The 13,251-nt window shown below is 32.0% G+C and overlaps 1 protein-coding gene across 5 annotated transcripts in view; it reads right to left on the reverse strand.

The window, feature by feature from the left end:
- Window positions 1-13,251, reverse strand: part of MED15 (mediator complex subunit 15) — a 196,389-nt gene that overhangs the window by 18,312 nt on the left and 164,826 nt on the right. For 4 of the 5 annotated variants that reach the window (XM_035351291.2, XM_035351293.2, XM_035351295.2 and 1 more), the window contains 3 exons: window positions 11,940-12,290; window positions 6,916-7,052; window positions 3,258-3,353 (listed from right to left, as the gene is read on the reverse strand). In XM_035351291.2, the coding sequence (XP_035207182.1) occupies window positions 3,258-3,353; window positions 6,916-7,052; window positions 11,940-12,290 (584 nt within the window). The remainder of the gene's footprint in view (window positions 1-3,257; window positions 3,354-6,915; window positions 7,053-11,939; window positions 12,291-13,251) is intronic. The other variant, XM_035351292.2, reaches the window with a different exon arrangement.

Consider the following 13,251-nt stretch of genomic DNA (forward strand, 5'->3'; position numbering starts at 1 on the left):
TAAGACCTTTGAATAAATGAATTGAACAGACAGAAATCTGAGCAAATACTTTGCATGCTGTACTTAAAATTTATATGTTTCATATTTTATCATACATTCTTTATATTGAATAATGAATTTCAGTAACTATAGCATAGATTCTATAAAATGCATTCAATGGAAAGTCACAATTTTTTGCTAATAGTGTATTTATAACAAAAACAAATAATAACATTGTCCTTGCTATTATTTAATATAATTATGTCAACACTTGATAAGTGCATAGATATTGCAGGAAAAGAATTACATGGGAGCATGGACATTCATGCACCACTGATTGAACCTCATGATGGATACTTTGGAACTTTGTTCTATTCAGCATGTCCTTCAGGCCCACAGATATGGAAACATGATGGCAAGTCTAGATGAATATGGAGGATGTAAAATGAACTCAGAACTTCTAAACAGTCACTACTGTTTTCTCTAGCATAGTGGTTTTCAAATTCCCCCTCCCAATGTATCCCTTTTATCACTGCTAGATGATCATCACCCCCCTTTTTTTCCAAAAAATTGAAAAATACATATAAATTTATTTAAATTTAGATTATTTTTTAATGTGTTTCATATATTAAACAAGAAAAATTATTGAAAATACTGATAAATGCCAAAATTTGAATTAAAGCAATTTTTTTACAATCACAACTAAAGCTAAATACTAACCAGGTAAATAAAAGGCCGACTTTCTTCCTCCTGTAACTATTAAATTCCTCCCCACAGAGAGTAATTTCCCTTCTGGTTCAAAACCCCTGCTATCTAGCAGCATATGAATTGTCACAGAGAAGATCCCTTCCTTCAACAACCTGTCCAATTCTGACAAATAGTTGATTTCTGAGTTTCTTGTATTCTTGTGTCATGTCCCAGCATTCCTTGCAAACTTGTGCTGAGTTGCAGTTATGTAGATAACCTGTACGGCCTGTTCTGTGTTTTTAAAATGCTCAAATTGCTTGCCCTGTGAGAGCTACTGTCAGAGATACGTTTTTTGGTTGGCAAGAAACCTGTTTGCTGCAGATGTTCACTGGCAGATTTGCCAAGTTTCCGGCTACTGCCATGAGTGAAGGCAAAGTGCGTAAGTGGATCAGAGACTTCAAAGCTGGCCGTGACAATGTCCATGATGAGTTTCGTTCCGGCGGCCCATCTGTGATCACAGGTGATATGATGGCTTCAGGTGAAGCAATAATTTTTTGAAAACAGATGCTTCACCATAAGTGCTCTTTCAAACAAATTTCTTGAAGTGTCTAGGTCAGTGATGTACAAGATTGTTTCTGAAAAATTAAGATTTAAGAAACTGTGCTCTCGATAGGTCCCTAAACTCCTAATGGAGGAACACAAAAACAAGATTTGAGTGTTTGCTGAATTTTGTTACTCATTATAATGAAGAAAATGATGCCATATTGAGTTGGATCATAATGGGAGACGAAATGTGGGCTTCACATGTCACGCCCTGATGGAAGTAACAGTGGAGACACACACATTCTCCTGTATGGGTCAAGGCCAAATAGACCCTGTCCCAGTGCAAGATCATGGCATCCATGTTCTGGGATAAGCAAGGTGTTTTGTTGGTTGATTTCAAGCAACATGGATCCACCATAAATGCGGTAGCCTACGGCTACACCCTGCAAAAGTTATGCAGAGCGATTCAAAACAAAAGACACAGCATGCTGATAGAGGGAATTTTGCTACTCCACAACGATGCAAGGCCTCACACTGCAGCTTAGACCTGAGCTTTATTAGACTCTTTCAGCTGGGAAGTTTTGGACCCCTTCCCTACAGTCCAGAGCAATTTTCATCTTTTATGCTATTTCAAACAGCATGTTGGCGGCAACCATTACAATGATGACGAAGACGTAAAAATGGCCGTTCCCTCTTGGTTATTTGAGCAGGTGGCAAGTTTCTATGAAGAGGGCATTTAAAATCTAGTTCTAAGGTATGATAGGGGTTTAAACAAGCTTGGCAACTATGCTGAAAAACAGAGAAATGTACGTAGAATTTGAAAATAAATTTGGTTTTTATTTTCAAATTGGCGTTATTTAAAAAACAACCCTCGTATGTTACAAAGTACGATTAGCTTCTTGGGTACACATTAATAAGCAGGAAAAGTCATATGGATTTTGCCAATATATCATTGCATGAACTTCTTCAATCTGACATACAAGGCTTTGTTCAGAATATGTTTTGCCACTTTCACGACCGGATTTACCTTAAACTACACAAGCTATAGCTTAGGACCCCTCAAAAAATGGAAATATAGTATAAATAGTGTTAAAATATATTTTAACAGACTTATAAAGGGCCCATTATCTCAAATATCTTAGGGCCTTATCAAGTCTAAATCTGGCTCTGACCACTTTTGTTCTGGTTCACAGAAGTGTATCCTGCTTTCATTCCCAATGCTGCTATGCAAGCAGAAATGCTTAATCAACCTCATATTAATGCAGATGCTTTTGACAAGCATCAAATAGATTTCTTTCCATTTCAAGCATTCAAGTGCTTGTGTGTACCTATCTAGTACACATTTCTTGGAATTTCAGCTTATCATGAATGATATATGATATGATATGCTGATTACAGTTCCAACGTGCTGTGTAAAGGTTTTTTTTCCCCCCTTCTTTTGAAAAATGGATGATTATTTTTAGGATTTGACTGTAGCTGTCTACTTTCTACAGGTTCATTTTGAAATATCAGTCGGGAGTTAAAAAACTGTTTCTCATATAAAGTTAAATGTTTCACAACACCGCAAAAATATTGTTACAAAAAAAGCAGTAATTTTGTGCAAATGCTTTTTTCAATAATTGGTGTTCAATTTTATGATATTGTTTTAGGTGCATTCCACAAAATATGTGTCACAAGTGTCTAATTAATACAAAATCCTTTTTATTCAATTAATATGTTATATAGTATGTGCATTGTTATAAAAATAATGATAAAACAGTGTACGTATAGCAATTAAAAAATAGCATAAAAATATTTAGAAAAGTGTTCTTTGTACACTAAAACAAAACAAATAAAACACATCAGATTATTAGTTAGAGTAAAGGATTTAGTGAATACGTTAATTTCTTATATATACCAGCACCAAAAATATCCCCAAAGTCAATAACTGAATCACAAACTTTTATATAAATCATTGTTAGAAAGGAGAAATGACATAAATGTTACTGAAAACAAAATTAAGGTCATATTATTATAAAAATACAAGAAAAGTTAGTAAAATAACTGACTGTGGCAGGTGCAGGGCTATGACCTTGAAACTGAGAAGAGAGAGGACTTTGCTGAGACTGCATAAACATATTTTCATTGAAATTTCCTTGCATAGGCTAAGGAAATAATGCAAAATTTAAAAATCAAACAAAGAAAAATTTAATTAATTTTTAACTGCCTATATCCTGTAACTGATATTATTGTTATATGAGGAAAAAAGGTATAAAATATGCAAATATGATCAGTTAATATAGTAGAGGTAACAAATATTCTATTTGAAATAGTTTATATGACTTGTTGAAGTGATTTCAATTTGGAATTAATAAGATGCTTGAAATGTTTAATTTTTTACACGGAAGATATAAAAAAATATGTTTAAATAATACAAAATTTTATTTACATGCAGAAAGAAAATTACATGATTTTGATTTATAGTAAAATAAATATGAAATGCCTCAGTGTAAAATTAAAGTTATAAAATTTAACACTACACTACATTCAAACTGAAGAAAATCAAAACTAAATTAAGCACTTTTAAATTTTCTGCAACACCAAAGATTGAATGACAAAGAATTATAATTTAAAGTTTTAGCAATTTGTTAAAAAAAATTAGACTGTCTAAATAGTGAATCTCAATTTTGATGAGCAATAATTACATCACAGTTGTAATGAAGGGAGAAATATTTGAAAACTAATTTTTATTATATCTAAACTTTAATTATAAAAACTATATATGTTTGCTAAATTTCTCTATATGACATTATACGATAAATTTAAAATTTTCAAAAACTATGGTACAAAACACAGAACTAATTTTTGCTTGTTTAACTCAAAAAAGTCTGATTAGAACAATCTAATGCGGATGTGACTTCCTCGTATGGCCTATTATATTATACACACTTTTTGCTGCACTTCATTTAAACTTATTCCCTAGAATTATTCTAAATTAAGTAAGTTGGAAATTACATCAAAAACTGCAAATTCTGAAATTATATTCTGATCAATTTTTGTCGTACATGAATCAAACTTCTTGTATTTTTGATAGTGAGTATAAAAATTTCCCAAATGTGAACCAAGAAACCACATTAAAAGTTAGATCTCGCTACTTGTCTAAAATTATTTTTTTTTAAAAATTTGACATGATCAAAACATGAAACACTTTTGTAATTGGAATTATATGACTATGACCAATGATTGCAAAAATAAAGGCTGGGTAATGGAAATGAGTATAAATATACTTTCGGTACAGGGAAGTGTGTAGCTAGATGTTATAGCAGTCCCCAAAATAATATTTCAATGTTCTGCGATTAATTATTGAGTTAAACAAGATACATATGCCCATACGTTTAAAGAAAAAATTTCCACAGAACACGTCATACACACACACACACAAAACATACAAACAACCCTTCCTCCCAAAACTGAAAATTTTCAGATTTTAAATTACGTCCAAAGTGGCTTTTTTTTAACATTTTGTTTGTTACCTTTATTGATTAAATATAATGTTCTTCGCATTTAAACCATAAAATTCAGTTCAAGAGCAATACCACAAAATAATTTTAAATTGAGCATATCTTTAGAACTTCCTCCCCTACATAGTCTAACACACTGGAGATAAAAATGCTTTTTCTGTACAACATTGCCATTGTTTGCTTTGAAATCCTTGAGTTTGTTAATCAAAATTTCGTTAAATTTTTACAAAACATGAAATCGATAGTAAAACAAATTTCAAATTTGGGTTTCCAGATGCCCATATTGGCAGTAGAATTACGTTATTCAAAATTAGATGCAGTTGTTTTATCACAATGCAAGAAACATACATACATTTATGCATGAGTCTCAATTATTTAATATCGTCAAATATAATACAGGGTGATAATATTTGGTGGCAACAGTCTGAAAAGTGAAACAGACATTCAGAGTGATTCGATGCAAAATTGCAAAACAAAAACAATAGTCCCCGAGGGACAAAGCCTGGACTTAAAAAAAAAAAAAAAAAAAAAAAAAACTCTGAAATCTGATAACTGAAATTTTTTACAGTTACAATACTTCCTTCATTTCATACATGGAAGTAAAAAGGGGAAAGCACACAAAGTCTACTTTCTTCACAGGAAGACTATTTTGGTAAAGGATTTTCTAAGAAAAATAGACTTTTACTTGAAAAAGCCACAAAAACACTCGTATAACCAGCCTGTCTGCAGAGATTCAAGCTTAGTTTGAATTTTTAGTGATCAGCAATTTTATCCATGCAGCTACTGCCAAGTTGCATCTGACCGATTTAAAAAACATAACTGAGTCATGGATCAGATCAAACTCAGAATATAAATTAAAAATAATAAAAGTTTTAAAATAAGGTATGGTATTTTTTAACATCAATTTAAAGCTTTAACACATTTAAATGAACCATGTTTTCACAAAATTTAAAAAAAAAAAAAAAAAAATTTGATTTATAAGCCCCAAATTTTAAACAACATTACAACCAAGCTGCTAAAAAAAAAGGCCATTAAAAATTAGTAAAAGACTCAGAGAACTTCTTTTATGTAAAATTTTCATTAATTTTCAAAAAAAGTTTGGTTATAAGCAAGAGTTGTACTGGACTGCCTAAGATGTTAACAAAAACTTTTTAAAACTTTTTTTATTAAATGACTTATATAAACAGTGAAAGAAAATTACCCTATAATGTAACTCTTTTGACTGATGTAGAAGAAAGTACATTATTGCATATTGATTGTCGAAAATTTTTCGTTAAGCATTTTAAATAAATAGCAGCTATTGGAAACTTTTTTGTTTCAGGTTAAGATAACTGACACCATATGTTATTGCTCAGTTAATTTTTTTATTGATATCGAGAAAAAGTTTTTACATTACATTAAATTAAAATCATGACATCATATGTATACGTATTAACCTGAAGTTTTTGTTTCCTGGTTTGGCAACAAAAAATTATTTAGAATCGGTTGTTTCTTGGAAAGAATGAACTGATTTCATTCATACTGAAATGTTTTCATACATTTTCTTTTCAGATGTACATAAAACTCATAAATTTTGCTTCAGCTGCAGCCTGCTAGTAATTTATTAAAAGTAGCTTTCGTCAGATGAAACCATACATGCAAGCAGTTATTATCGACCACTTGACTAACCAATACAGACATTAAAAATGAAATGATTATCCAATGAAATAGAAGGGAATGATGTTTAATCAAGATAATGCCAAGCACCATCTGCACTTCAAACAATATATAACTCCCAGAGTTTGGTTGGGAAATTCTCACTTCCTTCTATATTCTTCTGCCACTGCTTCAATGGATTACAGTTTATTTTAATATTTAAAGAACCATTTAAATAGTAAACAGTATGCAGTTGTCAGGAAGTCAAACTCTTGTCTCACAGAATGTTTTAAAAATAACAAATAAATGTTTATAAAAATGCTATTAGTAAGTTATAGATAGATGGAAGGATGTTATAGGTAATGCAGGAAATCAGATTATTAATTCAGGATACTGTTAGCACACAAAAACTATTCTTCCTTTTTAATTTGAAAAATGAAAAATATTTCAGGCAAATAAAAAACGAATTTTTATACTAACATCAATTTACATCTTGTTACTTATTCAAAAAGTAATTTTTTAATATCAGAATTACAAATAAAATTCAATAGTAATTTAATAAACAACTTACAATTTGAGTACTTGTAACATTTGGTGGAGGACCTTGCTGTACTTGTTGCCTGTATTTTTGTAATAACTGAACATTTGGAGCAAGCATTTGTGGTCGTTGCTGAACTTGCTGAGATGCCAAAACCCCAGGACCCAAAACTAATGTATCAAAAAAGAATTATGAAGAAACAAATTTAGAGCAACGTGGATTTAGTATTCTTAACAATATTCTATAGCAATTTGGGGGAAGGGTGAGACATAACAATTGTTATAGTTATCTGTATACACTCACTTCCAACAGTTAAGCACGAAGACGTAAAATGCGAAAAAATCAACAAATACTGCTTTGATTGACACAAAATTCGGCAGGAAAGTAGCATATATATTTATGCATAAAACAAAATCAATAATTACATACAGAAATGAAAACAATATTAAATTTTTGTAAGTTATCAGATAATGACATACTGGAGACTTAAACAGAATTATGTATAAAGTGAAAATAAACAGCATAAAATGAAAAAAAAGGACATTAATAGGGTATGTGATCCCCCCTCATCTGTATACAAAGTTTACACCTTGTGACCATGCTTTCAATTAGGTGGTCAACCACCGCAGAATGAAGCAATCCCCATTCTTGTTGTAGAGCAGTTTCCAGCTCAATAAGAGTGGCTGCAGGTGGGAAACGTGAAGATACACCACGGCCAAGAGCATCCCAAAGATTTTCAATGGGATTAAGTACAGGCAAATATGCTGGACAAACCATACATGCAATCCCTTCACTCTCCAGGTAGTCATCAATGATGTCAGCTCTATGGGGACGTGTGTTATTGTCCATTAAAACAAAAGTAGGGCCAACTGCTGCAGCGTACAATAGTAATCTCACAATGGGTTCTAGGACTTCATCTCGATACCGGACAGCCATCAAAGAACCCCGTTTAAAGATGTGCAGGTCGGTGTGGTATCCTAATGAAATCTCTGCCCACACCATAATGCTTCCGTCTCAGAATGCGTTATGTTCGGTGATGTTTAGGGACTGATTGCTTGTTCGTTGTTCACGCCATATCCTTATACGCTTGTCATCTGGCTCCAGAGCAAATCTTGACCCATCAGTAAACATGACATTGCCCCAGTCAGACACATTCCAACTGACATGTTCCTGGCAGCACTGTAATCGTGCCCCTCTTGATTGGACGGATAGAGGAACACAAACTCGAGGTACCCGGGCGTACAGTCCACTTATATGCAATCATCGGCGTACAGTAGCTGCAGATATCGCCTTAACAATGGACGCTGTAACCATAGATGTCACACGTGTGGAGGTCGCTCTGCGATTCTGCTTGGCTACAATAGCAATATACCGATCTTCAGCGGGGGTCGTAAACTTTGGGCAACCGGCTACGAGCTTTCAGACAACTGTCTGTGTGGTTTGGAATTGTTTCCATAAACGTGAAATTACAGAATGATGAACGCCGAAGAAAAGAGCAACGTCTGTGATCGACTGTCCTGCTTCAATGCGCCCCATAGCACGCCAGTGCTCAGAATCTTCCACTTGTCTTCTGAAAGTCATAGAAACACGTATATCTTGAAAACAAATTGTACGAAAGTTTTAAACACCTTCTATCAGCACTTACTATCAACTTCTGTAACGCTCCATAAAGCTGGCTTCTTATAAGACTACCTTTTTTTGCATATTTCTTGACATGAAAGCGCGAATGGCTGTTACCTAACATATTTGCATACTTCCACCTACCTCTGCAGCAAATTGCATCCTCTTCATTTCTGATTGGCTTCCGGAAATTAGCATTTTCCTCTCCGTGCTTTTGGAAGTGAGTGTATTTACTGAATTATAAAGTTAAATATTGACAGTTAAAATCAGGTATTGCTGTTTCACTTGTATTTTAGTTTTATTTGTATTTTATTTGCTCTGTTATTCGATCTATGATATGTTACTTAACACCATTTATTGATAATAATGCATTTTTAATTAACTACTTCTCTTCATTTATGAGATGACTTAACTACAGAGTTGCATTTTCTAAAATTACAGCTTAAATTTTGTCAACATCAATACCATAGGACAGTTATTAGATTTAAATTTTGCATGTTATCACTGAAAATTAACTTCCATGGTGGCACTGTATCTCATCTGTTATCAGATTGTCATTCAAGTTGTACGAGGCTTTGAAAACAATGTGAAAAGATCACAAAACATTAATCTTTTAGTTATATTTTACATTGAAGTAAATGAAAAGCGTACACTGAATGCCCAATGATTTGTATAATTTCTTTGCCTTCACTTAGAATATTTAAATATAAATTAACTTACTCCATTTACTTGAGGGAAAAAAAAAAAAAAAAACATAATCAAAATTATAAATTAATATCATACTCAAATTACAAAATTCTACATGGTATTTATATATATATATATATATATATATATATAAACGAACAGGTCATATAAATACTATATTTCACACGTGAGAATGTGAGTTCGTTGCACTGTGAAAAGTTGACAGCATTTAAAGTCACCAAATTCTGAACACACGTAACCAATTTTGCAATAGATCATGAGCATCTCACTCTTTTTACCCATGTTTCTAAGAGTAAAAGGATAACATATCAGAATGACTAAACATAGAAAACATACTGAACCAAATTTTTAAGATCTGAGTGATAAAGAAATCATCTGCAACATAGACCTGAAGAACAATAAAGACTGCAGCAATGCTGATGAAATGGATAATTAGCAATACAGTCAATCTTGCCAAATGCATGGGCTGCATCATTAACACATTGTGCATATAGCAAAACTGCAATCTGCAGAGTTAAAATATGTGTTAGGTATGATTCAGTTAAAGAAAGTGAATAATTTAAACTAACCTAAATACTGCTGTAATTAAAAGGAAAAACCAAAATACATAAGTCAATTGAAAGGAATTTTATAACTGCTTAATACTTTTTTATACTTTTTTAATGATACAATTATTTCTAAAAGCTTGTAGTATTTGCTTGGAACAATGATTAGTGCAACTTGTTAAAAGTTTTGTGATAAGCAGTATAAAGTTTTTTAACGTCTCTAACGTCTTTTCTCTTTACTTCACTGCAAAATCAGAAAGTTCCTATGCCTTTTTAAAAAAAAATTTTAACTTCTTGTACATTAAAGATGCTTTATCTTCTTTTACATTATCACTGCTTTCACTTTCAACTAGCGATCGTCATTCTTCACTTGTCATTTCTCAGTTAATTCTTTGATTTCTCTTCATTCCATATCTGAAAATCTTTCACCACCAATTTTGTGATTTGTACGATGTCTTTGCCTTCATTTTCAATCAAAGAAAAATCCTTTAAAATTGCTAACAGCTTCTGGCTAGAGCTGATGCAAGCAAGCACTCAATAATGAATGAATGTTGAACCACATATGAATGAAATTCTAACAACGGGTAAGTTAAATGGAAACCATTAAGATATGCAAATATGTGAAATTGCTTTACACAAATTTGCACTCAGCAAGGGTTTACTGTACTGAATTCTCAGTTTATTTTGATGATGGCAAAGCACACATGGGTTGTAAGCCCTAAAAAGAAAAATACGTTTGTGGAAAATTTTTTTAAAAGAAATTGGCTCACATTTACATTAGAGTATCTGGGGAAAACTATAAAAATACTATATACAGCTAGCCCTTCACAAGGATTTGAATCCACGATGAACTAATAAGGTTCAGTTGTTTTACCGCTTGGCCATTAGTAGGTACTAAAGCTTGATTTTCAAAGTTTTCTTCCTCCCTTCTACCTGAGTAATATCTGGCATGATAATGTTATAGGACTATCACAAATAAGCCTAAAATACTTTTTTTTTTATGAAAATTTTAATGTTTCATAAAAATGCATGTAAACATTTGATAAAACTTTACAATGTGTGTAAATTTTGATGAAGTTTGTTTACTTTCCAATCTTTTTTCACGACTATTTTTAATGCAAAATAAAATGCTGCACAGTTTATTTGAACTGAAGAAAGAAACTGAAATTTTATCTTGTAATAAATAAAAGTGTTCGTTGAAATGTTAATAATAGTACTGTATACTTATTTTTAAAATACGAAGTGAATAATTTCAGAAAACCTCACTGTAAGAAAAATTGGCATAATTTAAAATTTAGTATATTAACCAGTCCAGATTACTTCAAATATGCAAGATACTATTGTTATTTTATATTCTGTGCCGCTCGGCTGCATATGAATGAAAATGAAATGAAATTTTTATACTTTTTTATTTCCAGAGACACTAATTTTCATTGCACAGTTTAAAATTTTATATCATCATTCAAAAGACACATGATCCACCTCAGTATTTTAAAAATTGATTTTTTTCATGGTTTTTTTAAAGATCCCAAAATATGAAAAATTGTCGAAAGTACTTTTTAAATGCAAATTATTAAAAAACTAATGGTTTCAGAAAAAATATATACACTTTAATGAACAGTTTCTGGCCTGTTAAAAAATTAATTTTTTCATAACTTTTTAAAATTAAAATTACTTGAATATCTTTTAATCAATTCTTTGCTGTGGCAGATAGCCAATCTTGCTATCTCAAGAGAGGAGTATTTGCATGTGACGTGATTTTAAATGAAAAATTAAAATGTTACAAAAATCTGCTGTCATTGCAGACTTCTATGTTCAGGATTTGGCAACATTATGCTCTGTTTCCATGCAAATTTACAAACAGATAAAAGGTTGGCCATATAGTAGGTGGCAAAATATTGCATAAAATGTATATTTCACTAAAATTTGGATTTTTGATAGCACAAAAAAAAATTTATATTAAGAATAATCAAGCTTGTTTCATACTGCCTAAGAACAAAAATATAATAACTGGGCATTATATTTGTGAAATTTTGAATGTATTTTTTAGTACACTTGTCATAACAACTCTCAGCTACAGTTCTGATGTTATTTTAGAAAAAGGGAAAAATATTTATATTACTCCTCTCATCTGAATTATAATTTTAAAAAAATGTACATTAATTTTTAATGTAAAAATCTTACATCGGGTTTGCTGCATAACCATTGGGCTCATGCCAGGAGGATTGATGGATGATGTCACAACATTTGGACCAGTAGCTGGATTAATTCCTGGTCCTAACGACTGTACTTGTATTTGAGGCTGTGGCTGTGGTGGTGTTGGCATCTGACTTATAGTGCCTCCAGAACCTAGAAGAGAGGCAGTCATCTGTGTTTGCCCAGGCTGGGGCTGAATTGTAACAGTCCCTCCACTGCCTTGTCCAGCCATGCTTCTGAGCGCACTCATAGGATCAGATACTTGACCTCCTACACCAACCCCAGCTGTTGAGGCCATGTTTCCAGATGGTACAGCACCAGTCATAGTTTTTTTAGAATCTAGAAAATAAAATATAAAATCTATTGAATTTCATTAAAAAACAAAAAGAATAAAAAATTTAATATCAAAGACAGCCAGAGAAAATCATCTTTTCAATTTACATACAAGTACTTTCCTGTACCACTCTCTGCACTTTTAAGCAACACAATTTCAACTAACACTGTTTTCAGAACTGCTTAAATTATTTTTATCCCCTGATGTGGCTGACTACAGCATCTGTCTATTAAAATTTAATAACAATAAAGAATTCAGAGATTTCAGATGAGACACCCAGTAATTAAAAGGAGCAAATTAATTTGTTCCCTTTTGTTTTGCCTTCTGAAAGTTTAAAGATCTTTCAGAAGGATCTTCAGGTATTAGCATGACAAAATAGATCACTGACACAGTAAGACTGCCACGAAGATGATCAAATCAGCTTCAATATTATGTTATAACTTGTGATGCTTCAAAATAATACCTAACATGACTTAAATGACATGAAGGTAAGACAGTTAAAAGACAAACACTACATTTTGAAAATACCATGGATGATTTGAGGTCAAGAAAAGGTCAAATCTATTAAAAAAAAAAAAAAAAAAAAGGCTTAATATTTATTTGTTTACTTTATTAAAAATTTCTTTCAACGCACGCATGCGTAAAGCATACATTACGCATAGTCGAAATTAGAAAATTGCAACCAGAAAACTATTTGATGTGTATTCGTGATATTTATAATGACGAGGAATTTGATTTAAATCATATCAAAGACGGAGTACATCGAGATGAAATACTACATTTAGTAAGGAATTATAAGCCGAATAAAATAAAAACATCTGCCCTGAAGATAAGGATAGTGCTGATAGATCAACTTCCAGTTCATTGCGTGCCGCGGCTGCCCCCCCCCCACAGAGCAGCGTGAAATTAATAAACAGATTTCGGAATGGTTAGAGAAAAAAAGGATACGCCTTTATCCATTTTTTG

The sequence above is a fragment of the Stegodyphus dumicola genome, chromosome 9 (genome assembly GCF_044657685.1).
Source record: "Stegodyphus dumicola isolate Sdum_Otavi_A_Nest chromosome 9, ASM4465768v1".
NCBI classification, from domain to species: Eukaryota; Metazoa; Arthropoda; class Arachnida; order Araneae; family Eresidae; genus Stegodyphus; species Stegodyphus dumicola.